The sequence below is a fragment of the Phascolarctos cinereus genome, unplaced genomic scaffold (assembly GCF_003287225.1).
Source record: "Phascolarctos cinereus isolate Bilbo 61053 unplaced genomic scaffold, phaCin_HiC Scaffold_5;HRSCAF=322, whole genome shotgun sequence".
In the NCBI taxonomy this organism is placed as follows: domain Eukaryota; kingdom Metazoa; phylum Chordata; class Mammalia; order Diprotodontia; family Phascolarctidae; genus Phascolarctos; species Phascolarctos cinereus.
In genome coordinates, this window is record NW_027555958.1 from 415,761,109 (window position 1) to 415,788,898 (window position 27,790).

Consider the following 27,790-nt stretch of genomic DNA (forward strand, 5'->3'; position numbering starts at 1 on the left):
CAATATATCCCCCTCCACTCTAGTCATGTGTATATTCACTGTCCACCATACTCATTCTCACCCTCAAAAAGCTGCTCACAACTATAGCACCTTTTATCCCATAAACTTATCAATTCTTACCTAACTCACAGGTAGGTTTAACCTCAAGGCCTAACTTGAGTCCACATTTTCCATCTAGCCTTCCCTGACAACTCATTTTCATATAACACTTCACATTTAACCATATATTTGTTTTACATAATTCACCTCTTCAAGTAAATAAATTTTGTCTCTTCTATAAAATTATAAGCTCCTTAAGATGGCAGATAGTTTTATACTTTATTTTCTCACAAAGCCTATATTTGTTTCAATAATAAATGCATAGTGAGTAAATAATCTTTCACTTTTTGAATTCTAATTCTAAACTCAGACAATTACACTAAATATCATTTTCAAAATTACATATTTGTACCAACATACCTGTAAGATGAAAAAATGCCTACTGACATCAAAATCATAACTACAAGAAGAAAACATAAAGCTAGCTTACTATCTGTGATCATATGCATGTTACAAAATATTTTAAAGTGATAAAGTAGGTATTAAATAACTAAACAGGCATGATGTATATACAGAAAGGGGGGAAAAAAACCAGACTTTTAACAAAGTTCACTTAATTATGAAAATAGAACTAAAGCAGAATTAAGCCACTGTTCTACAAATGATATTCATTCATGAAACAAGTCCAAAAAAGCTATAGTCCTAGGGATTAACATTTTTTGTACTGCAAATTCTCAAAAGCATGTTTTCCATTCCCTTGTGATGCCTATAATTTTGTTGTAGGCTTATTACATATGCCTAACACTTCTTTTTAAATCATGAGTTAGAGACTGAGAAGCTGAGTTTAGGTTGCAAAAAGTACATTTCAAAAAAAAAACTAATTTTTGTTTCCATTTGCTAATAAAAATTGAACAGGATTTAAGTATGATAAATATCAATGCGTCTATTTAAAGATGGAGGAACAAAATCCTTACAGCACAAAAATTTCATTAGCATGGATGTCAGATTATTCACAGGAATTCATCAATCTTTAATTGGGTTGATATAACTGGGAAAGTATCTCCTACAAAAATCGTATTTACAGAATTCAAGGAGCAACTAAAAAAAATAATCACTAGAGAAATGCAAACTCTGAGGTACCACATCACAACTATCAGATTGACTAATATGGCAAAACAGGAAAATGGTAAATGTTGGAGAAGATTGGGAAAACTGAAACACTAATGCATTGTTGGTGGAGTTGTGAATTGATCCAACCATTTTGAAAAGCAATTTGGAACTATGCCCAAAGGGCTATAAAACTGTGCCTACCTTTTCATCCAGCAATACCACTTCTAGGTCTGTGTTCCAAAGAGATCATAATAACAGGAAAAGGACTCACATGTACAAAAACATTTATAGGAGCTCTTTTTGTGGTAGCCAAGAATTGGAAATTGAGGGGATGCCCATCAACTGGGGAATGGCTGAACAAGTTGTGGTATATGAATGTAATGGAGTACTACTGTGCTATAAGAAATGATGAGTGGGCAGACTTCAGAAAAACCTGGAAAGACTTGTATGGACTGATGCTAAGTGAAGTGTGCAGAACCAGGAGAACATTGTACACAGCAACAGTAGCACTGTGTGATGACCAACTTTGATAGACTTAGCTCTTCTCAGCAATGCAAGGATCTAAAACAATTCCAAAAGACTCATGATGGAAAATGCTATCCATATCTGAATGCAGAGATTGAAGCATGCTATTTTCTCTTTTTTTTGTTTCTTCTTTCTCATGGTTTTTCCCTTTGGTTCTAATTCTTCTTTACATGACTAATGTGGAAATATGTTTAATATGATTGTACATGTATATCCTATATCAGACTGCATGAGGAGGAGTAAGGGAGAAAAAATTTACAATTCAAAATCTTATAAGAGTGAATGTTGAAAACTAAAAATAAATAGATAAAAACAAAACAAAAAGTAATCACTCAGTGTCCTACTGATTTAACATAACTAGGTAATAAGTACCTACTTTTATTTCTATACAATCCTGTAATAATGCAGATTTTCCTTGTTTAACAGGCCTAGCCTTTACTAAAGGATGTATGCCTCTGCTCTAGATAAATTCCCTCTAAGCTTTGTGACTTTTTTCTATAGGTATTACCATCCCTACTTTATATGAGAAAACTGTAGTACTTTTGTAAACTGTAAAGTGCTAAATCAATGCAAGCTACTGTTTCTTACTACTGTAACAATAAGTTTGCAGAATCCTTCTTTATAGTAAATTAACTGTAAGTGATGTGCAGAGAAACAGGTTGAGTGTTGGGGGATGGGAAGCAATGGAATAATTTCTAAGTTTCGAATAAAAACATTGCATACTCTAATAGCTTACTAGAATGTAATACTGTTTGGACATACTTTAAATGTGGTATTGGAAATCAAAAGATTTATAAATAATACACAACATAATTAGTCAAATGGAACAGGTAGATTTGATCTAAACAGAAAATCTGAGGATTTTAAGTAAAGCCTAAATAGTTATTGCACAGAAATCCTAGGCCTCATCCTGGCTGGGCAAACATAATTTGTCACTTGGACCACTCCTAAAACCTTTCTGTGTCACTTGAACAATTCCTAAAACCCTTTTCTGATGGGGTATGGGCCCTGGGAAATGCTCCCCCTTACCCCCTCAACTTCCCCGGAGCTTTCCCACCTGGCCAAGTCTCAGGCCTTTGCCTGGGGCATTGGCCCACCCCAGAATAATCCTTTCAATTATCCTTTCACTGTGGCTGAGACGTGCAATTGTCTGTCATCTCAGACCCAGCCCAGCTCGAATAAAAGGGAGGTCAGTTTCTTCCAGAACACCCCAAGCTATTTCACCACTCAATTTCATCTAGACCCCTTTGGGTACCTCTGGTCACCCCAGCCTATTGTGCACTCCCATCCAAATCTTCCCACCGATCTTTTCCCTATAAAAAGAGTCCGTCTTATCTACCAAAGAGTGGATTCTTAAAATCTTGCCCACCACAATTGGTGTTTTAATAAGGGGAATTGAGTCAAATTCTTTCAAGGTAACCCCGAACCCCTAGATCTCAACATTCCATTTTGGTAGAACCCAGTGTCTCCTAACTCCCATTTTAAGCTCCTACAAATCACTAATGATAAGAGAAAAGCAAATCAGAACAATCTCGAAGTTCCACCTCACACCAAACTGGCAAAAATAACAAAAGACGAGAATTGTCAACAGTTGAGAGAACATAGGAAGATGGCCACTGTTGCAGGAATTATGCAAATATTATGACTAATATGATCATCCCCTTTGACCCAGAGATTCCACAGTTAGGCACATGTCCAAAGGTCAATAGCAAAAAAGAAAAGGTTAGAACAGTGTCTCAATCAGCAAGTAAATGTGTACTAAGCTAAAGGCAGAGGCCAGAAAGAAAGGCAAAAACTAGGTTCCTGCCCTCAGGAAGGTTGTATTCTAATAGGAGAGGCAACGTAAAAATAATTATGTACAAACAAAACAAATACTGTGTAAAGGGAGGGCAGAGTCAGAGTCAGCAGGTGGGGTGGCCAGTGTAAAGAACAGACAAGGAAGGACAGGACTACAGATCTGTAGAGGGGATTACAGTGTAAGAAGAAAGGACAAATGGGAAGAGGCCAGGTTGTGAAGGGTTTTAAAAGTCAAAGGATATTATATTTCATCTTAGAAGAAATAGTGAGCCACTGGAGCTTATTGATTTGGGGTGATATGGTCAGACCCGAACTTTAGAAAGATCAGTTTGGCAGCTGAGTGGAAGATGAGCTGGAACAGAAGGAACCAACCAGCAGGCTAAGTCCAGGTGTGAGGTAATAAAATTACTAGGATAGTGACTTAGTTGAGTAGAGAGAAGGGGACATGAAGAGAGGCTGTAAATGTACAGAGATTGTAAAATGCAAAATACTAAATCAATTAAACGGTAGGATTTGGCAAAAGAATGGATATGTGGGTGAATGAGAATTGGGAGCTGAGGATGACACCACGTTGTGAGTCCGGTTGACTGGGAGGAAGAGGGATGGGGTTGGGGAGAAAGATAACAAATTCTGTTTTGGACATGTTGAGTTTAAGATGTCTATGAGATATCCAGTTCAAAATGTCAAACAAGCAGCTGGAGATGAGAGACTGGAGGTCAGGAGAGATGTTAAGGCCAGATAGATAGATTTGAGAAATATCTTCCTTGAGATAACTGAGTCCATAACACTGACAGGGTCACCAAGTATAGTACAGAAGAAAAGAGAAAGAAGAGCACAGGACATGGCCCTAGGGGAAGACCCAATGTAAGCAAGCACAACCTGGACTGAAGATCCAGAATAGGAGACTAAGAAAGCACAGTCAGATAAGAAGGGCACCATAAGAGAGCAGTATTACAAAAACCGGTATCCAGAAGTGGTGAGAGAGTCATCAACAGTGGTAAAATGCTTATGACAATACTTTTTGTAGTAGCAAAGAAAAGGAAACAAAATAGATGCCCACCTAATGAAAAATGGCTAAACAGATCGTGGTGAGTGAATTAAAAAAAAAAAATCACCGTGCTATGAGAAAGGATGAACATGAAGACACATGGTACAACTTAACAAGAACTGATGTAAAGTGGTATAAACAAAGCAAGGAAAACAATATGTATAAAACCTACATCTATGTAAATGGCATTACAAAACAATCAACAATGAATGTTGCAAAACTATTAAAAAAACAAGTGTGGCCCTAAAGAAGAGTTACTGGAAGATACCTCATTCCCTGTCCTCCTCTGAGAGGTAGGGGTCCACAGGTGTGAAATATTGCATACAATGTCAGATTTTTTGATACATTGGTCAGTTTTGTTGATTTTTTTCCTCTTTTACTTCTTTAAAAAAAAGTTTTGTTATAAGGGATGGCTCTCTGGGAGGGGAAGGGACAGGAAAAGGAATATAAGGGGTAATCCAGGCAATTTAAAAAATAATAATAATAAAAATGCATTTTTGAAAACTCCTTAAAAGGGAGACTTTTTTTGTATCCTGGAAGGTAGTGAGGGTTTAACAAATGCTTGCTGACTGACTCCAAATTCAGGGCTCTTACCATTATACAAAAGAACAGCATATCTGACAATATCTATCCATGGTGACCCATGAAAGAGAAAAATATAAAATATGATTCTTAGTTTTGCAGAGCCCCTTTCTCCTTCCACATGACAATGGAGGAGGGGAAGATAAAGGAAGAGATTGTATTAATACTAATAATGTTCTTAGATTATCTGAAAACATTTAGCTGCTGGAGCTCAATTTTATCTTGGTCCAATAACCACCAAAACACATTGCTGAAGGACCTGAATCACATGCATATTGACATGGTGAAGTTAAGACAGAAGGATACAATGCAAAGAGCATCCACTCTGAAGCCAAGGTTCAAATCTTGCCTCTTTGCCATCTGTTTGGTGGTAAGCAAGCCACTTACCCTCCTGGCTCTCAGTTTCCTCACATGTAAAATGAGGAAACTGGACTAGTCTGCCTCTTGGGTTCACTCCAGCAATACAATCATACTAGAGCATTATGACACAATGCAAAGCTTCTCATTCATCCATCCCATGAGAGGCTATGTTAAGAAAGAGAAAGGCCTTGAAAGCTAGGGTCCCCAAGAAACAAGGCTCAGGCAAAGGCCTTTGTTTTATTTGTTTTTCCATTCTAAGTAAAAGGAATGAAGTCTCCACCCCTGATTGGGAAAGTAAACTACAGAAACCTAAAAACAGGAATCTAAGCCAGATTATTCAGCCAGAGGAGCATAAAAAAATCTTCCAGCACCCAAACCCAGGGGACTCACCTGACAGTCATGCTTCATCTGGACAGGAACTTTGTGCAACTGATGCTATGTAGGAACTCAACTAAATTTTAAGCCTACTCTTTCTCCTCTCTTCCTTCCCCTAACCAACCTGGTACAGGGGAAAATGTGACCCAGGGGTAATGGAGGAAATGTTTGTATTGTACAATTATTCTTGCTATTTTCCTTTCTTGAATTTTGTTGTTCAGTCGTTTTTCAGTTGTGCCTGACTCTTCGAGGCCCCATTTGGGGTTTTCTTGGCAAAAATACTGGAGTGGTTTGCCATTTCCTTTTCCAGCTCATTTTACAGATGAGGAAACTAAGGCAAACGGGGTAAAGTGACTTGCCCAAGGTCACACAGCTAATAAGTGACTTCCAGACTCTCTCCACTGTGCCACCTAGATATTTCTTGAATATCCCTTCCTCTTAAAAGCTACCTGATGTTAAGTGGTTTAATGGAACTAGAGTGCTGGTCATGGCCTACCTAACAAACGAGGATGGGGGCTTAAGCTGATGGAAACAAAGATACCCTAAATCCTCAGTGTGCCCTTATGACACAGTAAGGAGCAACGTAGCAGGCCTGACTCAAGGAATGGGGCCAGAACATACACACTACACTAATACATATGCACAGATTGTCTGACCCACAAAACTTTCATTTTTGTCTTTTTTTTCTCCAGTACCTAGCAAAGCTTCTGCTATGTCGGAGGTGTTTAATAATAAATGCTTGTTGCTTTCTTAAAATAAAAACGCAAGAAGAGTTCAAAGGTTTTCAAAGAAGAGAAATCAAGTTGTCGGGTTTTTTCTTCCCCATGCACAAAAAGACAACAATAATCATCGTTTCATGGGATATATGATCATCTCTCCTTATCCTGTTAATGATACCCTTAACAAGCAAGCATCTCACATAAGGAAAATTATAGTTTATGTACTAACATCTTTCTAAGAGGTGGAGGAGAGGAGAAATTCTCTTTCTCTATTATCTATAAAATGAGGTGATTGGACTAGATGATCTCCAAGGCCCCCACCCACTCTAAATCTTATGATCCTAAAAAATAACACATGGGGAGCCAAAAAATAGTACTGAAAATAAATGTGTGTAAAGTATTTTGCAAGCCTTAACGTGCTACAGAAACATGAACTATTAGTTTTGGTAGCTAGTATGGTACTACGGTACTGTGTAATGAGCCCTGAACCTGGAGTCAGGCGATCTTGGTTCAAACCCCTCTTATTACCTATGTGATCTTAGGTGAGACAGTCTTCCTGGACCTCAGTTTCCTTCTCTCTAAAATGAGAGGGTTGGACCAGGTGCCACTAAGATTCCTTCTGGCTCTAGAACTATTATCCCATGGGCCTCAAATCTTACCTTCCCTATGCAATTTGAACAGGTACCTTAATAGCAAGAACAACGTTAAGGATCTCAATTTAGGTTTATTAGAGTAATGAACTTGGAATCAGAAAATCTGAGTTCCAATCCCTGCTCCAATTACTAACTGAATGACCACAGGAAAGTCACTTCACCTCTGAGAGCCAGTTTCCTCAACTATAAAACGGAGATAAGAGCAACTACCTCAATGTAGCTATGAAATGTAAAACAATTCAAAAATGCTAAAGAACTACATAAATGTCAGCTATCAAATGGGAAGTTAAATACTTTTTAAAGGTCTATGTAAATCTATTATTGACACAAAAACATTTCATACAGCTCTGTGTTGTTGATATGCAGCCCAGCCAACAGGTAAAATTTGTACAATCCTTTAAATATCTACATCCCTCACTGGCCACCCCCTGCTCCCCAACATGCTCACATAATCATCATCTCTCCCTCTACTCTTCAATCTCTCCCTATCTACCACCTACATTCTCTACTGCTTACAAACATCCCCTGGTTTTCCTTCATTTTAAAAAAAACACTCACCAGACTTTATCATGTTCTCAAGCTATCATCCTATATAATCTATTCCTCCTCTTTTTTACAGCCAAAACTCTAGAAAAGGCACCAATCCCTTTTGCCTTCTTCTTCTCTACTCATAATTTTTTATTTACATTTCATTTTTATTATGAACTTAAACATGAACATTTCAATATACAAAGAACACAGGCAGTATACGAAACTGCAAACCTGTTAACAATTTGTTTTTTAAAAAAACATACACTATATTTAACACAGTAGTGACAAGGTAACCCAGTTTGAATAGGCTTCCGAATTTCTTTTCTTTTCTGTGTACTTTTTAAAGGTTTGATTGATTTTTTTTTTACATCTATCACTAACTCCACCAATTTAACCCTTCCACTTCAAAAATAGAAGCCGCCTTCCTTTTTTTTTTTTTTTTGCTTTTTGATGAGGCAATCTGGGTTAAGTGACTTACCCAGGGTCACACAGGTAGTGTCATGTGTCTGAGGCTGAATTTGAACTCAGGTCCTCCTGAATCCGGGGCCGGTGCTCTACCATTGTGCCACCTAGCTGCCCCAGACGCCTTCTCTTGTAACACACATAATCAAGCAAAACAAGTCAACACATTGGCCATATCTGAAAATGTATTTCTCTTATATATCTCTAATCTATCACCTTTCTGCTAAATAACTAATGGCATGCTTGATCATTAGTCTTATAAGTTCATGAACATCAATGGCTATACCAGAGTTCTACAGCTTTTCAATACTGTGTTGCTTTACACAGTGGTCAATGTGCAAATTATTCTGGTTCTTTTTTTTTCCTCATTCTGCATCAGTTCATTCAAGTCATCTAGGTGTTTCTCTAAATTTGTAGCATTTAAAATGTTTTTATGGTTTAACAGTATTCCATCATATTCATACAATTTATTCAGCCATTCTTCAATTAACGGATATCTTCCAATTCTCAGTCTTCTACAAAGTCTTCCAATTTTGCCACTCAATTGAAACTGCTCCCTCCAAAGTGACTAAGGATCTCTTATTTGCCAAATCCAACAGCCTTTTTTCAATCTTCAACCTTTTTTGTGTAGCCTTTAACACCCTCTTCTTGCTACTCTCATCTCTAAATTTTCTCTTTTGTCCTGGTTCTCCTGACAGCTCCTTCTCAGTTTCCTTTATTGATCTTCACTCAGGTCATGCCCAATAACCATGGCTGTTTTGGGCCCTCTTCTCTTCTCCCTTCGTACTATTTCAGCTGATGATCTCATGAACACCAGTGGATTTAATTATCATGTCTATGCTTCTCAAATATATTTATCCAATGTTAATCTCTCTGCTGATTTCCAGTCTCCCATACTGGACATCTCAAATACATTTTCAAAATGAACTTTATCTTTTCCCCCAACCAAACCCTCTTCCTCTTCCCGTTCCTAACTTCCCTACTACTACTGAGGGGTACCACTATCCTCCTAGTCACAAGCTCTCAACCCAGATGTCATCCTTGAGTCTTCAGTCTCCCTCACTCTCCATATCCATTGTGGTGAACCTTCTTAACATCTCTCACATAGACCCCTTCTCCCCTCTCACACTCCTACCACCCTAATCACCTCTTTCCTGGTTTACTGCAAGAGCCTGCTAATTGGTCCCCCCGGTCACAAGTCTCTCTTCATTCTAGTCTATCCTCCCCTCAGTTGTCAAACTGATCTTCCAAAATTACAGGTCTGACCCCAGAATCAAATGTAAAAATCCTGTTTGGCACCTGAAACCCTTTGAACCTTAATAACCTGCCCCCACTACCTTTCCAGTCCAATTAAAATCTACCTTCTATAAAGAAGCTTTTCTCCAATTCCTTCCTCTGTCCTTTAATTTTAGTGACCTCCCTGTTGATTATTTCCTATTTATCCTGTATATATTTTGTCTGTACATACTTCTTTACATACTGTCTCCCTCAATAGACTGAGCTCCTGGAGAGGAGCCTTTCTTTTTTTAAATTCTCCAACATTTATTAGCACAGTGCCTGGCACAAAGTAGGTGCTTAATAAGTGTTTACTGACTGGGTAGCCTTCCTTTCTCTCTTGGTGAGCTCATCAATTCCTCTTGGTTTAATTATTAATCTCTATAAAGATTACTGAGGGGCAACTAGGTGGCACAGTGGATAGAGCATCAGCCCTGGAGTCAGGAGGACCTGAGTTCAAATGTGACCTCAGACATATGATTCTCACTAGCTATGTGACCCTGGGCATGTCACTTAACCCCAATTGCCTCCAGCACAAAAAAGATTACTATTGGTCTCCATATCCAAGCCCAGTCTCTCATTTGAGCTTTGGTCCTGCATTACCAAATGCATATTGGCCATTTTCAACTAGATAATAAGTATCCTCAACTTAACATTACCTAAAACTGGATTCATTACCTTTCTCTCAAAATGACATTCCTTTTTTAAACTTCTCTGGTCTTGTCAAGTCAAAAAGCATTTGTAAAGTGCTCACTATGTGCACTGGGGATACAAGGAAAGGCAAAAGAGTCCTACCTTCAAGGGGATCATAATCTAATGGGGTCTACTATGTACAAACAAGATATATACAGAAAAAATTGTACATAATCTCAGAAGAAAAGCTAGTGCCTTCCCTAAGGGGTAATCACGAAAGGATTCTTGCAGAAGGAGGAATTTTAGCTGAGACTTGAAGGAGGTTAGGAAAGCCAGGAGGTGAAGGTGAAGAAGGAGAGCCTTCCAGGCATGGAGGAAAGCCAGTGAAAATGCATTTGAGTTTAGAAATGGAGTGATGAATACAAGGAACAGTAAGAAGGCCAGTACTACTATGATCCAGCCTCCTGGATCATAACAGAATGTGAAAAAGAGAGTAAAGTACATAAGAAACCTGGAAAGCAGTCAAGTAGAACACCATCTCCTTCCAGTTACTCAGATTCACAACCTTCAATTCATGCACCACTCCTGACTCTTCCTCAACCAACATCCAATTCGATCCTATCATTTGCCAAGTCCTGTCCATTCTACTTCTACTCTCACATCCATCTCCTCTTTACTCACACAGCCACCATGAGTCGGGGCTCATAACACCTCTCACTCACCTGGACTAGAGAAAGAGACTCTTTAAAAAAAGTTTCGTATTCTAAACTTGAAACACCAAAAAAGTGCATTTCCATACTTAGAAGACAGAAGGATTCTCTACAAACTGGAATCTCCATTTCACACTGCTTGCTTTTATTAAAGTATATAACAAATTCTACATGTTACTCTCTAAATTGCAATGTTTGTCTCTGCTTCCATCTGATCTTTCTTTTGTCCTCTTTGGTGCATTTTTTTTAAAAAATGTTCAATATCACTCTTATTTTTGGCATCGTAGTCACACAATTACATGGGTTGTTTTCTTTTTAAACCAAGAAAAATTCAGGAAAAAAATTAGATTTTTTTTTTGCTTTAATTTTCTAGTCATTTTTCCCTATGATTTCACATCTTGATGTCTGATTAGTTTATTAGAGGTCCCAAAGATGGGAAATATGCAAATAATTGAAATTTAGGGATATAATCAATTTAGGCTTTTCAAAAAGCCTAACCAAGTACATAAAAAAAAACCAGAATCACCATGAGATTGCAGGTTATATAGATATTGTGCTCAATAGCCAACTAACTGACTTAAAAGACAAAAATCAAAGGACAAAAATGAAGATTTTCAAAGAAGCACAAGATTTGGGTATTATTATCAGTATGGTAAGAGACAGCTAGCCTCAAAACCAGAAGACCTGGGGTTCAAGTCCAACCTTTGACATATATTGGATCTACAAAAGGGTATCATTTAGCCTTTTGGGACTCTAGGCAATTTGTTAAGACTATAAATTGCAGAGAAAGCATTGGTAATGAAATCATGGGTCCAGCCCATATCTCTTTACTTAGCATCTTCATAAAAATATTTGAGCTCCTGCCTTGGAATCAGGAGGACCCAAGTTCAAATTTGACCTCGGACCAGACCCATGACACTAGCTGTGTGACCCTGGGCAAGTCACTTAACCCTGACTGCCTCACCAAAAAGCAAAAGAAAAAAAAAATTGCAAAGAAAAAGTAACTAAAATTCTGACATGTCAAGGTGACATGAAAAGAAAAAACAAAGTTCTTTTAAAAATTTGTACAAACTGAAAGGTAACAGATGGATTTTTGAGTTGTAATGAAAAGAACACAGATTTGGAATCAGAAGACTTGTGTTAGTATGTTGAGTATGAGTAACTACCTGAATGATTCTCAAGTATTTTCCCCTATCTGGGCCTTAGTTTCCCTAATAGTAAAATGAAGAGACTGGCTTATAATGATCTCAAATAGCCTTTCCAATCTAAATCTTATGATCCTACGACACTAGATGATACTTATCAATTTTAAAAGTGTGTACTGACTGACTCACAAACACATAAACAAACACACACAGAAAATTCTGAGTGTAATCCAGTCAAGTCCTAGGAAACTTTGAATCACTGCAGGAAACTGGCCTAATATTCTTCTATAAGAGAAAAAAAAGTGTTGGGGGGGAGTTAAAGATTATCATAACAGTTCACATTTACATATAATGCCTTTTGGGTTTACAAAACTCTTTCCTAACAATGAGATAGGTAGTAAAATAAGTAATTTTCCTATAATAACACAATTTAATAAATGTCAAAGCTGGATCCAAAATCCAAGTCTTCAGATACCAAATCCAGTACCACTCTATCCTGCTGCCTCTCCAAGAAAGCCAGGTTTATACAAAACTTAGGCATATCAATTAGAATATTTTATACAGCCTGGATGCAATGCAAAGGAAACTAGAAAGATGGTAAGAAAAGGTTACCCCTACAAAGACATCGCAGAAACATGGCTCTTCGGGCTGCAGGAACAACTGTGTGTAAGTGACAAACTCTAGACCTCATTCACAAAATAAAAAGGGCTGGACTAGATGGTCTTGAAGGTCCTCTCTAACATCTATTCCTCTGAGAGGAAACAATCAAAATCAACAAGATTACGACGTGCATAAGCAAAGAACATAGACTGTTCCAGCAAACTATATGTAAAGTTAGGTTTAGGGCAAAGGAAAAGTTCTATGACTTCACCCAGTGGGTAATATGTTTCAAAATTTATGTAAATATTCACTTTCTAAAGAAGTGATATAGATAGGAAAAAAAAAACAAGAACACAATTTACTAAGAGAAACAACTATAACATACCTATAAAGTTGTCATCAGAAAGTACAAGGTCCACCAATGACTAGTTCTTTGGACACTTCATTGACAACTTGATCCCAGAACCATGAGTCTCATTGGGAATGACAATTTTGTTGTTTTGGAACATTTTGCTCTCTTTTTTCTTATAGTCTCTCTGTATTTCCTTTCCTCTCCCAAAAAACCAAAGAGCCATTGGAGAACAAACAAGAGCAAACTAATAATGAGCTGAACAATCCTTTATTCAATGATTCCATAAGCCTAAATAAGGCAACTTGTTAGTAAGGCTACTACCAAAGGATGGTCAAATTGCTTATATATCTCCAATTTTGGCTATCCAAAAAACCAAAAATCTCAAAACCTACCAAGCAGTGTCTTATGCCAATAAATTTCTTATGCCTTTACTTAATTTTAATTCAAACCTATCATCTTTTATAGTTGAATGGAAACTTCAGAAATAGGAATAACTGCACTAGTGAAAAACTCAGTCAGCTCTTGGATACCAGGCTAACCTTCCTCTGCTATCTAGCAAGCTAGCTCTCTTCTCACTATAATACACTATTTTTGTGTACTTAAGAAATAAATTTTAATAATGGCAAAAGACAAGAATTAAGATTTTATTCAACCCTAGATTATCTATGATAATGATAGCATGATAAATTTAAGTCAGAAGGGGTTTGGAAACATTTTACCTTCTAGTTATAACTTCTTCCACTATTCAAACTTTTATTTTTCTTTTTTTTTGAAGCTGTCAAAACTAAAACTATCAAAACTAAAAAGATACATTTCTAGGTACAGAACAACCAAAACTTTAAAAAACAAAAGAAAACTGAAGGGTTGGAGTAGAAGGTAAAAGAACTCTCTAATCTTTGCTTCATTTCTAAATTTGAAACTCCCCCCAAGCAAAAAAATTTTCTTTATGCTTTACCTTTTCAGTCTTCGATATCTTCAGAATCCAAATAATATTAGGAATTTACAAATGTATGAGTCTTTCAGAAACTGTATTAAGCTTTTTATTTCTATAAATAACAATCCAACTAGTGTTACTTTTACCCTAACATTATTGAGAGTCTTATATTATGAAATATCTTCCACATTCACCGAGATAGCCCTCTCTTGCATTCATTCTCATTCTCTCATTCATTTTCTCTCTCTCTCTCTCTCTCTCTCTCTCTCTCTCTCTCTCTCTCTCTCTCTCTCTCTCGAATTCTTTGGGGAAGGATAAAAGCATAGAACAAGACTTCCAAGAACATCTGAATAAAGTGCTGTGCATAAAACCCCAGAAATCAACAGGCATTTATTTATTATTAAACACCTATTATGTGTCAGACGCATTGCTAGATAATGGCAACACAAAGATAAAAGCAAAAGCAGTTCATACCATAACATTCTTCAATAAGATCTGTAGCCACTCTAAAGATATCAGTCTAACAACCTGCACAGGAAAAACTAAGTGGATGATGAATGACTGCTACTGCCTACATTTTGGGATGTCCTGTGATCCCTCGGCCCACTGAATGAAATCTAGTAGTGAAAATGTGTAGGACAAACACTGCAAATAGGCAAACGTTGGGCCAGGAATTTAAGAGAAGAAAGACAACAGCAGAACTAATTTCCTCAAAAGTAGCAATATAATCCTCCACGCAAATCCTCATTTCATCTTTTATCACCAGTATTTCCAATGATGCTATATAGGGAGAAGGCATGGTTTTGTGATCTTCACCTGTTGGAGAAATACCAAAATGAATGAGATCATAGGCCAACTGAGTATTCAAGCACAATGTCACATGGGGGAAAAAGAGCTGGGGTATAGAGTCAAAGCAGCTGGGTTCAAATTCCAGCTCTGCCATTTAATACCTATGTGACCCTGGGTCACTAGTGGTGGCACTGGATGGAACACTGAGTTCAAATCTGTGTGACCCTGGACAAGTCACTTAACCCTGTTTGCCTCAGTTCCCTCATCTGTAAAATGAGCAGGAAAAAGAAACGGCAAAACACTCCAGTATCTTTGGCAAGAAAACTCCAAACGGGGTCACTAAGAGTTGGACGTGACTAAAAACGAGGAACAACAATGACCTTGTTCTAAAGTCTCAGTTTCCTCAATTGTGAACTGAGGGGACTGGATTAGCTGACTAAAAGTGAAAGTTTTCTTCCTTTGGTCCTATCAACCTTATCCGATCAAAACACATACATCATAAAAGGGGAGTATGAATAACAGGACCCAGAAACATTCTTGAATATGTTTCGAGCCCTCAAAATGCAGTCCCTGAAAACGTAAAGCCACAAAAAATAACGTAAAGGAATACTACCCCTTTAGCTTCTAGGTACTAGGGCAAAGACCATCAATCACCGCCAACCCTTCACATCACAACAAAAGTCTCTCTTCAGGGCACCAGAAAGTAACCCAAGATTCCCCAAAACACGCTAAACCCTATCATTCGCCGGATGCCTCGTATTGAACACCCGTAACGTTCGGATCTTTAAACCTCCCATCCGGAGTGTTGTCAGGTCTACAGAACCTACTTATTAAGAGCCTGCTATGTGCCAGGCATGGTGCTGAGGGCTGGGGATACAACGCAAAGCAAAAAAAAAAAAAAACTTGCTCAAGAGGGGATGCTTTTATGAAGTGGCCTTCAAACTCCATCAAAACACGGGGGGACTGTCGAGCTCCAGCAACGTGCGTGTGCCATTCTACGGGCAGCACTCCGGGCACACACAAGCTTGCTTCAGACCCCGGTGCCACGCTGAAGGCACTTTCTAGTTCCTGCTCCCCAAGGGCCTTCCCCCTCCTCCCCCCGCCCCAACACTCCGGACTGGGAGATGCAAGCACGGCATATCCGCACCCAGGCACCCGCTGCGAGTTCTTAGTGAACTCTGGGGGGCACCCCGAAGTCCGGGGACTGGGGGACTGACGGCCCGGCGGAAAGCTGAGGCCGGAGCGACTCACCAGACCAGGGAGCAGAGGAAGAGGCAGGAAACCAGGGCCAAGGCCCGCCGGTACTTCTTCATCTTCTCCTCCTTCTTCCCCCGGCCAGAAGGCGGCACATCGTCCCCGCAGCCACGGCTGCCGGAGCCAAGATGGAGGAGCCGGAGCCGGAGCCGGAGCCGGAGTCGGAGTCGGAGCAGGAGCAGGAGAGGAGCAGGAGCAGGAGGAAGGGACCGAGAGTGCCGAGGGCGGCGACGCTGCGAGCGGCGGGGAGAGACGGGAGGGGGCTGCGCCCGCGCCGCCCTCTGCCGAGGAGTGACAGGCACGGGCTGAGGGGCTGCTCAGGGCCGGGGGACTCGGGAGGCGGCTGCTGCTGCCGAGGCTGCCGAGGCTGCCGCGGCTGCTGTCGCCGGCTCACTCGCGCCCGCCTCCTCCAGCAGCCGCCAACGCCGCTGCTGCCGCCACCGCCGCCGCCGCCGCCGCTGCCCCATATCCCCCCCGCCCACCCCGAGCCTCGCTCCGTGCTGCTCGCAACCAACGGCTGCTCCGTAAGCCACTCGCGGCAGCCAATCACCAGCGCGGCCGTGACACCTCACGCGCCGCTGAGCAGGAAGGAGACGCGTCACTCGTCTCCACTCCCACATCCACCAGCCTCAGCAGAGGCCACGCCCCCTCTTAAAGCTCCCGCTCCGCCCAGAGAGGGGGCGGGGCGGGGGAGGGAACAAAGAGCCGAGTCGGAACCGTTCCCAGTCGCTCCGCCCATCCCCCCCGGTCTCCTCCTATTATTGGTTCACGCTCAGGAAATCCTGGAACCCTCGGACCTGCGCTCGTTTCCTCACTACATCCTGTCCGTCCCTACACCACTTCAGATTTCGCGCACGGCCTGCTGGGAGTTGCAGTTTTCGCCTTCCCCCTCACCCTTCACAGCCTCGCTCCATTTCCTGGCGGCTGGAATGCACGGTTTCGGCGTCTCACTTTATTCCTTCATCCCCAAACAGTAAGAACTTGTCCAATACAATTTCCATTTTACTAACTAGTTGATTTCTGATCTTTTTTTACACTAATTCATTTCACAAGAGTCGTGAGTTCAACACGAATACCAAGCTTAACTCGAAAAGCTAATTACTGTTTATTTCTGAAAATTAAAGTACGCTGAAGGGCAAGTCCGTCGGGCTGAGACTTGATTGGCTGGCAGAGGCAGACGTCACACGGGACTGTCCTATCCTGACTGGGTAGATGGGAAAGCCCTTGCTTTTGCCCGCACCCTCGGAGGATTTCCCCAGTCCCAGACTGGCAATGGAGAGGTTTGGGTGTCAGTTCGACGGGACCTCGTGGGGCCCTCGAGACTATGTACTCCACTCCCTTTCTCTCCCACGCGCTTCACTTAAAAGTTGTGGAGGAGCCAGCGGTGAGGTCTTGCCCGGGATGGGCTCTTCCAGGGCAGACCTCTCTCTCGCTTTCTACTGCGACCGTAGAGAAGCTATTATCATCCAGGGACGCATGATCCAGGGGTGATTCGCACCCCAAGTTGGGGTAGAAGAAAAGGGGCCTTTTCTTCCAACCCCGTATCTGCAGGACGGCACAGTGAAAAGTATTGGAGTCGGTGTCCCAAGGACTCTGGGTTTTGAATTCTTGGCCCTGTTGCTTACCGGCTGTGTGACCTTGAGCGAGTCGCCTAACTCCCCAAAGTGTCAATTTCCTCCTTTGTAAAATGAAAGAATTCTGAGACGTGATTTCCCAACAGATCTAAAAAGGACCCCAGCATTGCTCCAAAATTTTTTGTTCTGTTTGCCCAAAAGCACCCAACTGAAGGGTATGTTCTATGGGGAAATCCACACACACTTTTGGAAGCACCTTTTGGTGGTGTCAAAAGAACACTAAGCCCAGGAATCAAAAGACCTACGTTCTTCTGTCTTTTCTGGACTTCACTTCAGAGTGCTTAGTAACAGCTTAGTGCCACAGTTTCCATTCCTGAAAGAGATACATTTTTAAGGTCCCTTTTCGCCTTTTAAGAGTCAATGAAATATATGTATCCTCCAATAGTTTCCTTAGAGGTCTAACTAGGGAGCTGAAGTCAGTCAATTAGCATTTATTAAGTGCTTACCTACGTGCTGGGAGTACTGAGGACGCAAAGAAGGTCAAAAAACCAGTCTCTTGCTCTCAGGGAACTCAGAATCTAGAAGAACTTCCTGTCCTACCTTTTTATGGAAATGAATTCGACAAAAAAGTGGATAAGGGGCACAGTTAAGATAGACAGTGGTTGGAGATGGAGGTTTAAAGCACACTAAAGAGGGGTTATTTTGAATTAGTCAAAAATATTTTTGTTTCATATTTTTAAGCGTAAAGATATAGTTGAGAGTGTAAGAAAAGGTGGTAGATTGGAGTAGGCCATCAGTCTTGTGAGCTAACCAAAGACGGCTGACCTGGGCTCTCCCGGTGCAATTCAACTAAACATTCTCAGGCTTCATTCCCTCAGCAAAATAAGGGAGATGGACTTAATAGTCCCCCTTCTGTCTCTATCTAGATTCCTTAAATGCTGATGAGTGTGAAAAAAGGTTAACTTGGAGAGGAGACCTAGTTTTGTCATCAATGCTTGCCAAAGAAGAGGTTCAAAGGATTACTAGTACCAGCAATTTGGATAGAAATATCCCTGCAAAGTTTTGGAGGGATTTTTTGCTTGTTTTTAACTAGGTCAACATTTTCCAAACCTTTTCATGTACGAGAAATGGGAGTCCTTTGAGAAAAGTGTAAGGAGAAGCATTTTCATCCTAAAATATTGTATATGAAATTACATGTTAATAAAATTGGATCATAAATTTAGGGCTAGAAGGGACTTTAGAAATCACCTAGTCTCCACAGGGAAACTGAGGTTCGGCCACATATGTCTCAGAGTTTCCCTATGTTGTGGTGGAAACAGTAGCAGGAGAAATTTCTCCTCCATTCCTGAGAGGAAACAGCAAGATGTGTGTAATGCTTCAGCAAACGTACCTTCCAGGCAATTAAGGCTGCAGCACTGGAATGCAAAGCCTTATGTTGCAGACACTGGGATTTCAGGGTTCATCCAATATGCATGTTGTTAAGACCCCTTTACCATCCATAGACTATTACTGAGCCACAACTTCGGGGAATGAAGAAGACAAGTAAGACTGCTTGCAGTTGCTTCTAGGTTTGAGAAGTGTGTGGTGGTGTGCATGGATATTTACTGCTTGACCTAGCACTTTGTTGTTCACTTTACCTTTTGTTTTGGCTTCCTGTACCACTATGATGTCATAGGTTGTTTTTCATCTTGTTTGGAGGGTTTCAATGGAAATGGAGCTCAGGAGCATGAATTGAAACAGATACCTGACCTGAGGTTCCTTAGTGTAGATAGTGGAGGGATTTATACACAGCCTTGATAAATTTAGATAAATAGATTCCCCCCCCCCAGGCCTATTTACCCTTGAGCAAATCTGGCTATTGATTCATTCAAGAGTTGCTTTCTGAACACCTGTGAAGCATTCATGCCTTGGGAGGAGGGAGGGGAAGAGGAGGGGGAAGAGATGCAAAGAGTTATTACCTGCCCACCAGGTGTTTACAGTCAAGTTAGCTAAGCTGTTCCCAAATAAGTACAATCTAAGATATCATAGTAACGATAACAATGGCTAGTATTTAGTTAGCATTTTAAGGTTTGTACCTGTCCCTTTTCATCCTCCACAACAAACCTGGAGGTAGGCTGTACCTTTATCGCAATTTTGCACAAGAGGAAACTGAGGCAGACAAAAGTTAAGTGACTTGCCCAGGATCACACAGCTAATAAGTGCCAGATTGGAACTCGGGTCTTCTTGACTTTGAGTCTGAACTGTATCTACTTTGTTATTTAGCAGCTTTAATCAAGATAAGTGTCCTGTAAGAGGGGTAAATGTCGAATTCTGTAAGAGTTTAGAAGGGAGAAGAGCCAGGGTCCTACTACCATTGTGATTGTGGAAGACTTTATTATACAAGAAGTAGGATTTGAGTTCAGGTTGAAGGGATGAATAGAACTTTGATAGGTAGTAACTGGAAAGGGATAAATAATGGTCATATAGCAATATTGTCATGGGATATTGGACTAAATCAGAAAATTAGGGCTTAAGTCCTGACTCTTCAACTTCTTAACTGTGTGATCAGGTATGTCACCTATACTCTGATCCTCAGTTTCTTCATTAGTAAGACAAGAATAATAACATTTAACCTACACGGTTTCCAGGAAAGAGAAGCACTCTTTTGGGACCGATACTGAGATAACACTGCAGTCACTTTAATACCATCTTAATGCCTGTTTAATGCTCTACCAGCAGAGCCCAAGCTCTGACAAATTCTACAGCTGCAGTTATATTACATATGTATGTATACATATATACACACATGTATATATTTAGTGATTATCACTAAAAATATACTTATTTGTACATACATATATACATATACATACATTCATGTATGCAAATGTACATATATATGTGTGTGTGTATATATATACCCACAGTGAGCAATGAAAATGACAAAAGTTTTAAATGACTTCCAAACCTGTATTTCCCTCCCACTTCGATAGTAATAGTGGTGCCTGGAGAGGGATGGAGGACACATGAAGGGCATGGTATGGAAGTCCAGAAAGAAGTAAGGCCTGAAACGGAATGAAGGATGCCTAGCCAGGGCTCTTCCTCAAAATGGTGGTCCCAGGAGGAACTCAAAAATAGGAAAGGGGGGGGAGAAGAGAAGGAAAGGGAATGTTACTGGAAGAGAAGTTTGAAAAGGGAATGATAGATGTTATAAGGAAAGAAAGCTCCAAGTGCTAAGGTAGTTGTTATCATGCTGTTAAAATGTCCAAAAAAACTGAAGTAAAGCCAAGAAAGGAATGAAGGCTGACTAGTTTGGCACAGAGGAAGATAAAAAACATATCTTTCTTAAGCCATCTACAAACAACTTGACTGTTGGTATTTTTAACATGAGATTATCGTCCAGTGACTAATGTGGTGACACACTAGAAGAATTGAACCATATCGGTAACCATCACCAAAAATAAACACTCAAATATAGAAATAAGAACTTTAAAGATTCAACAAATCATAAACTTTCCCTATTTACAAATTTTTTTTAGCAAAAATGTGTACATTAACAATAAAAAGAGGAACAATCATTTTATTGGTTTTGGTGTCCTTTTCTGAATGAACATTTTTATTTTTTGTTCTCTATCATATGGGCAAACTGTCCTTCTTTATCTTCTTCACACAGGACATTCCATTTTCCTTCTTACTGCCCATTGCAAAGACTATATCCATGAAACAGTTTGCAAGACTGTTGAATAGGCATTTAACTGTCCAAATATTTCCCTCCACAACCATGCCTTCTAGCAAACCAGAGCTAGGCTTGGCCTCATCCTCTAACAGCCAGTGGTCATCTCCAGTAATTGCTAGAGTCATTGCCAGGGGTCACTTCCTAAGTGCATTTGGAGCCCACTGATAGGACACAGAAGTTCCCAACCTCCGTATCCAAACTCTCACAGGAAGCTGAGGAGGGAGAAAGGTGAGTTTGGGGAAAAGTGAGTTCTGTATTAGATAGCCAATTCCAGTAAGGCCTCATGATGCCTGATAGCCGCTCAGAAGAAGCTACAGTAGACACAGACAGAGAGAGAGAGAGAGACAGATAGAGTGAGAGTATCCTGGAGCCAGCTGCTCAGGAGAAACAATTGTGAAATTTTCAATGTGATTATTTATAGATTGGAAATCAGCAAATGATAACAAATCAGGATTTGATATGTTGTTTTGTTGATTGTCCAGGCTTAAGAAAGTGATGGAGAAAATCTTAATAATGCAGATTAATCTTAAAAATGTGTTATGTACAATTTTTTCCTAGACAGCTGATAATTTGATAACTATCAACTTAAACATGCAATATGTTGCCAGCTACCTATTGGACATCTCTACTTAAATGTCTCATGGGCATTTCAAAATTATGTCCAAACACAGAAGTCACGTGGTCTTTACCACCTAAACTTTTCTTCCTAACTTTCATATTTCTGTCACAGATAACACCATCTATCTAGTCACTCAGGTTTGCAATTCTGGAGTCATTCCCGACACCCCATTTACCCTCAACTCATTTATCCAATCAGTCGCCATGTCATTTTGGTGATTCTACCTCCAAAATAGTTCTTATATTCTTTTGTTCCTCTCTACTCACATAGTTCATTCCCTCATCACCTCTGACCGGACTATTGCAATAGACATCTTATTAATTTCCCTTCTGTAATCAACCATCCATCCATCTGCCAATGTGATATTCCTAAAGCACAATATGACCATGGCACCTTCCTGCACAAGAAATTTAAGTGACTCCCTATTACCTCTAGTATGAAATTTAAATCCTTCTACTTGATATTTCAAGTCCTTCCTAAAGTGTCTCTAAACTACCTTTCCAGATTTTTGTGTATTAGTTTACATACTGACTCAGGAAGACCTGCCATGGCTTCAGATACTTTCCAATTATGTGGCCATTGGCAGTCACTTCACCTCTATTTGCTTCAGTTCTCTCAACTGTGAAATAATAGCACCTACCTCCCAGGGTTGTTGAAAGAATTAAATATGGTAATATTTATAAAGCACTTTGTAAACCTTAAGGGGCTGTGTAAATGCTAACTATTAATATTGCTTACGTCCTGCATTTCCCTTCCAGTCTATTCATTTGTACAATCTGTCTCCGTGACAAGAATATGCTTCCTTCTCATTACCACCTCTTATAAATGTTAGTTTCTTTAAAACATATAGGGAGGCAGTGTGCCAGAGTGGATAGAAAGCTGTCCATGAAACAAGGAAGACCTACCTTCAAGTCCCACCTTTGAGATATACTGGCTGAGTGACCCTGAGCAAGTCACTTTAACTCTCAGTATTCTAGACACTTTAAGACAATAAGCTGCATTGAAGGTGCAGATCTGCGTTGGTAGAGTTTCTTTATATAGAAATTGCGTATACTAATGAAATCACACATATAGACTCCATTTCTTAGAATCTTTCATTTCCTTTAGAGTTCACCTCAACCAATACCCTCTTCAAGTCTTTTCCTTATTCTTCCAGTTGATAATGCTCCTCTAATCTCATTGTATTTGTAACCCTGTCCCAAAGCCCATTAGTATGGGCCTCTCTTCTTATTGGTGGAGATAATGCCCTGGCCCTATGTGAGGGTGGGGTAGAGTTGTGGAGAGTAGAAGAGCTCCAGCCTTTACTGACATCCTCTTTGGGAATCTTCAAGCACAAGTCCTCTTTGGGACTTTTAAAGCTTCAAGTAGTCTTTGGTACTCTTCAAGCATTGAGTCAATTCAGGTGCTTTTGGCTTCTAGAGGGAAGACAGAAGAAACCAATCCTACTTCAGGTTGCTGAAGGAAAAGACCCTGAGAAGAGATGAGAAGAGCTAGCAGTCTTCATCATGTCGCTATCCCAAATAGCTACAGTAGAGACTTTGAGGAGTTTCATCTTGAGCCAAGACACTGTCTCTTGGTTGAAGTGAGTCATCTCACTCCCAATGGGAGAGCTCCTTCATTTTGTATTGTCTGGCGTATATTCTCCTGAATATACCTTCTCTGATTTTTTGTTTTGTTATGATTTGGATAAATGTTTCTTTGCTTTTTGCTCTGTGTGTTTGTTGTGATATTTGGTGGGAAAGTAGTCAAACCTTGGATATAAATGTTGGATCACCCTTTCCCCCAATAAGCATAGGAAATTAGAAGGAACCTGATCATATCCCCTAGACCAGGGGTGGGGAACCTGATGCCTCTAGGCCTCATGTGGCCCTCTAGGTCCTTAAGTGCAGCCCTTTGACTGAATCCAAACTTCACAAAACAAAGGATTTGTTTTTTCTTCACTGATGTTTATGGAAGGCAAAGCATATAGAAGAAAAAGAAAACTGATCTGAGAAGTAAACAGTTATTTAAGAAGGTGGTATCAAGGTTATATCTAGATATCAGGATTTTTGGACCATGGCTTAAAATACCAAAGTTTGGTTTAAAAAAATGCTTTTACTTAGTATCTTGCAAATCTAATCAAAAGGCTTTAAAATAAAATCTGTTAGGAAGGAGAAACAGAAGAGGGGAACATGGGACATGGGGATAGTATGGGCTAATTTTGTATATTAAAACAGTGCAGGCATTTGGGAAAATCCAGGAACCAAAATTGGGAAGCATGGGGAAGAACATTTGGGTGAAGATGAATTGAAAGAGAAACTGAAGCCATCTTGTCAGAGTACAGTATGGAACTTGTAGAAAGAATGAGGAAATAGAGGGAATTCAAGAGCAGATTCCATCCCTGGCATAAAGGCAATAGGTATAGAATTTATGGGCAACTTCAATTATCAAGACATCTGCTGGAACTCTTTCTGCCAAAAAGCAGACTAGTCAATCATTTCCTGACCTTCTTTATGAAAATATCATTCCTTAAAAAGTAGAGGAACTAGTGAGAAGGGAAGTCCTATTCCTGATCTGAATTTATAGAAGAATTTGCAGGCAAAAAAAAAAAAAGGAACTTTTGGGGAGAACTAGCCCCTTCCTGCTAGAGCTTGTGATAGAGAAGAAGAGAAAAGCCCAGCATAGTCTGACATTTATCTTACAATTTGAGAGAGCCAGTTTCAAAGGTTTGAGAGGAAAGCCATGTTGGATCCTATGGAATAAAATTCTACAGGAGAAATGAGCCCTAGAGTTATGGCATTCTGAGCCAGGCCTAACTTAGGCTGGTCTGGTGGTTCAGTCTCAAGATTAGAACAAAATGAGACTCTGGTACACCATATAACATTTACCAAAAGGACTTTACTTAACCGTAGCATGGAAAAGATTTTCAGGAAAGAGTGTTGATTCAGATAAATGCAGGCAGGCCCCCTTGTTTCCATAGGAAGATAGTTGACTCACAACAACAAAGAATTTCTCAAGACTGAGGGACACTTACTGCTTCTGAGCTGGACTTTTTATGCTTTAGGAGACTGGGATGGAAGGTCAATGTTTTAAGTCTTAATCCTCTGTACCAATTAAGTCTCAAGGATGGTTTCATTTCCTTTTTATGGGAAAAAAAACCCCAAACCATTAGCCCAACCTACATGGCAGGGACTTTCTAGTCTCAGCAGATTTTGCTCCTACCATAGACAGGAAATTCTCAAGAAGAAAATTCCAAACACACAAAGAGAAATAATTCCAGTGAGGAGGGAAAATGAAAGTTGTTGGAATGGCTAAAGAAAGTATCATATATGAATGTAATGAAATACTATGGGGTTGTAGGAAATGATGAAATGAACAATTTTAGAGAAATCTGGCAAGAATAGAATGAACTGGTTGAGAGTAAAGTGAGCAGAACCAAGAGAAAAAATTAAATTGTAACAAGAACATTGTAAAAAAACAACTTTGGAAGACTCAAGCACTCTGTTGAACGCTCTGACCCACTATGATTCTAGAGGATCAATGATGAAGTCATTTATCTGCCTCCTGACAGAGAGGTGATGGACCAAATCAGGGGTGGGGAACATGTGACCTGAGGTCACATGTTGCCTTTTAAGTTCTTAAGTGCAGCCCTTTGACTGAATCCAAACTTCACAGAATAAATCCCCTTAATAAAAGGTTTTGTTCTGTAAAACTTGGACTCAGTTGAAAGGTGCACCCGAAGACCAAGAGGGCCATATGTGGCCTCCAGGCCATAGGTTCCCCACCCCTGGACTAAATATATAGAATGAGACATACTTTTTGGACATGGACAATATGGGAATTTGTTTTGTTTGGTTATGCATGTTTGTTACATATGTTTGTTATAAGGGTTTTGTTTTTCTTTTTCTCTTTCTGTGGGTGTGAAGGGAGAAGGGAGAGAAAATAAATGCTTATTATTTAAAATAAAATTTAATTTAAAAAATTGAAGTGATGAAGAATTATGGCTGTAGAATGTTAAATATGCTATCAGAAACAGCTGATATGATGGTTGGTTTTCAATCAAATATTTTTTTCTTAAATCTTTCTTGCAGGGTCAGGCTCACTAAGTAGGGGAAGGATATATTCAGAAATAAATGTGATATCAAAGCAAAATGCACTAATAAAACTTTTTTTAAGTGAAAAAAGAAACCAATGAGTATACTTAGGATACTCATTAAATAAAAAGGATTTTTTAAAAAATAGTTTAACTTAATTATACTCAATTGCTCAATTTTGTCCATTATATTTTTACTAATTTTGTGTCATGCTCTGGTGTGTATATTAGCCATTTTCTTGCATCTTAAGGAAATACTATTTTTGTTTTTAGTGCTTCTGTTGGTATTATTTGGGTATATTTTTCCCTAACATTTTGTTCTTTTTTTTTCGAACATAACTTTTTTTTTTCATTTTGTCAGAGCTCTTCTTTGTTCATTTCTTATATTGACTACAAACTTGTCCCTGGAAAAACAAACAAACAAACAAACAAACAAACCAATTTTCCTTTGGGATTCCTGGCAGCATTCCTTTCCCCCCAACATTTTTACTTTTTTTTAGGTGAATTCTGAGCTCTGCCCTCTTGCGACCTCCACTTTCATGGATTGAACTATATCTACGTTGATATCCTCAGTTTAAATCAAGCCACACAACATAGAGAATTTGAAGCCAAATCACAAGGATCACTCACAAACAACAAGAAATATGTCTACATGGAACACTTGATCATCTTGCCTTACACTATTCATAATAAATGAAAGCAAGATCACTGTGAAGATAATTGTAGCTTATGTGGAAGGAAGGAAGGGAAGGAGGAGGGAGGGAGGGAGGGAGGGAGAAAAGAAGGAAGGAAAAAAGGAAAGGAAGAGAGAAGGAAGGGCAGAAGAAAGGGAGGGAGAAAGGGATATAAATAAAAAATGGAAATAGACACAAGTAAGGCATTGATTTGGAACATAACTATTTTTGGGAAATTTAACCAATTCAAAGTAGTACTCATAAGGAAGAATCCTAAAGAGGAAACTACTGAATCTTGCAAATAATTAATCTTGCCAAGTGAAAAAACATTACAGCCAAGGGAAACACAGTTAAGGATATAACACCATAGATACAAACTCAGTTGCGAAACATTACTGAGAAAGATGGTAGATGATTAAAGTCCAATCACAAAACAACAAAAATCAATTGAGAAAAATAATGACTGGCTTTAATATTTTCAAGGAACTTTACATACATTAGCTCAGTAGGGCTTAGTGTGAAATCCAACTCTGCCTGATCATCCCAATGATATTTAAATGTAGAGGAAAGTAGAAGGAGAACAACATAGATGCAAAATGGAACAGAAACACTGGCTCTTTTTTCATTGGTGACAATGGTGGAACCAGTCGATGGGTTTATCACTTTCTGACGTGCTATTTGAGGAACTGGCAGTGATATTAAGATGAAGTTGAGAAGAAAGCTTGGACTTGACCCAAAAGCAAAGAAAGGCATTTAAGGGCCACAGTCTGCTTTGGTAGAGATAAAGTCATAAATCTATCAAAGAGTGAAAGTAAATGGTTCCCCCTCACCATTCATTAGACTCCAGTGGCTCTTCTCACCCCTAGGATCTAATATAAAATCCTGTTTGGCATTCAGTCTTTCTTAACCCAGCTCCTTCACACCTTTCCAGTTTTACTTCACCCACCCATCCCCATTCTCACCCCTGCCCCCAAATACTCTGTAATCCAGTGACACTGACCTCTTTACTGTTCCTTGAAGAAGATACACCATCTCCAGGCTGGGCATTTTCACTGACTGTTACCCATGCCTGGAATACTCTCTTCATCTTTGCATCCAGGCTTCCCTGGTTTCCTTCCAGTCCCCAGTTAAAATCCAACTTTCTATGAGAAGCCTTTCCTGATTCCCTCTTAATACTAGTCCCTTCTTCTTTTGATTATTTCCAATTTATTCTATTTGTAGCTTGTTTGCAAATAGTTGTTTC

General features: G+C 39.6%; 1 protein-coding gene across 1 annotated transcript in view; it reads right to left on the minus strand.

Moving 5' to 3' along the window:
• SUCO (SUN domain containing ossification factor) overlaps positions 1-15,975 on the minus strand; it is a 96,559-nt gene extending 80,584 nt beyond the window's left edge. The window contains 1 exon segment of the mRNA XM_078156494.1: positions 15,891-15,975. Within this exon segment, the coding sequence (XP_078012620.1) occupies positions 15,891-15,952 (62 nt within the window). The 5' untranslated portion in view covers positions 15,953-15,975.
• Between the last annotated feature and the right edge of the window lie 11,815 nt (positions 15,976-27,790).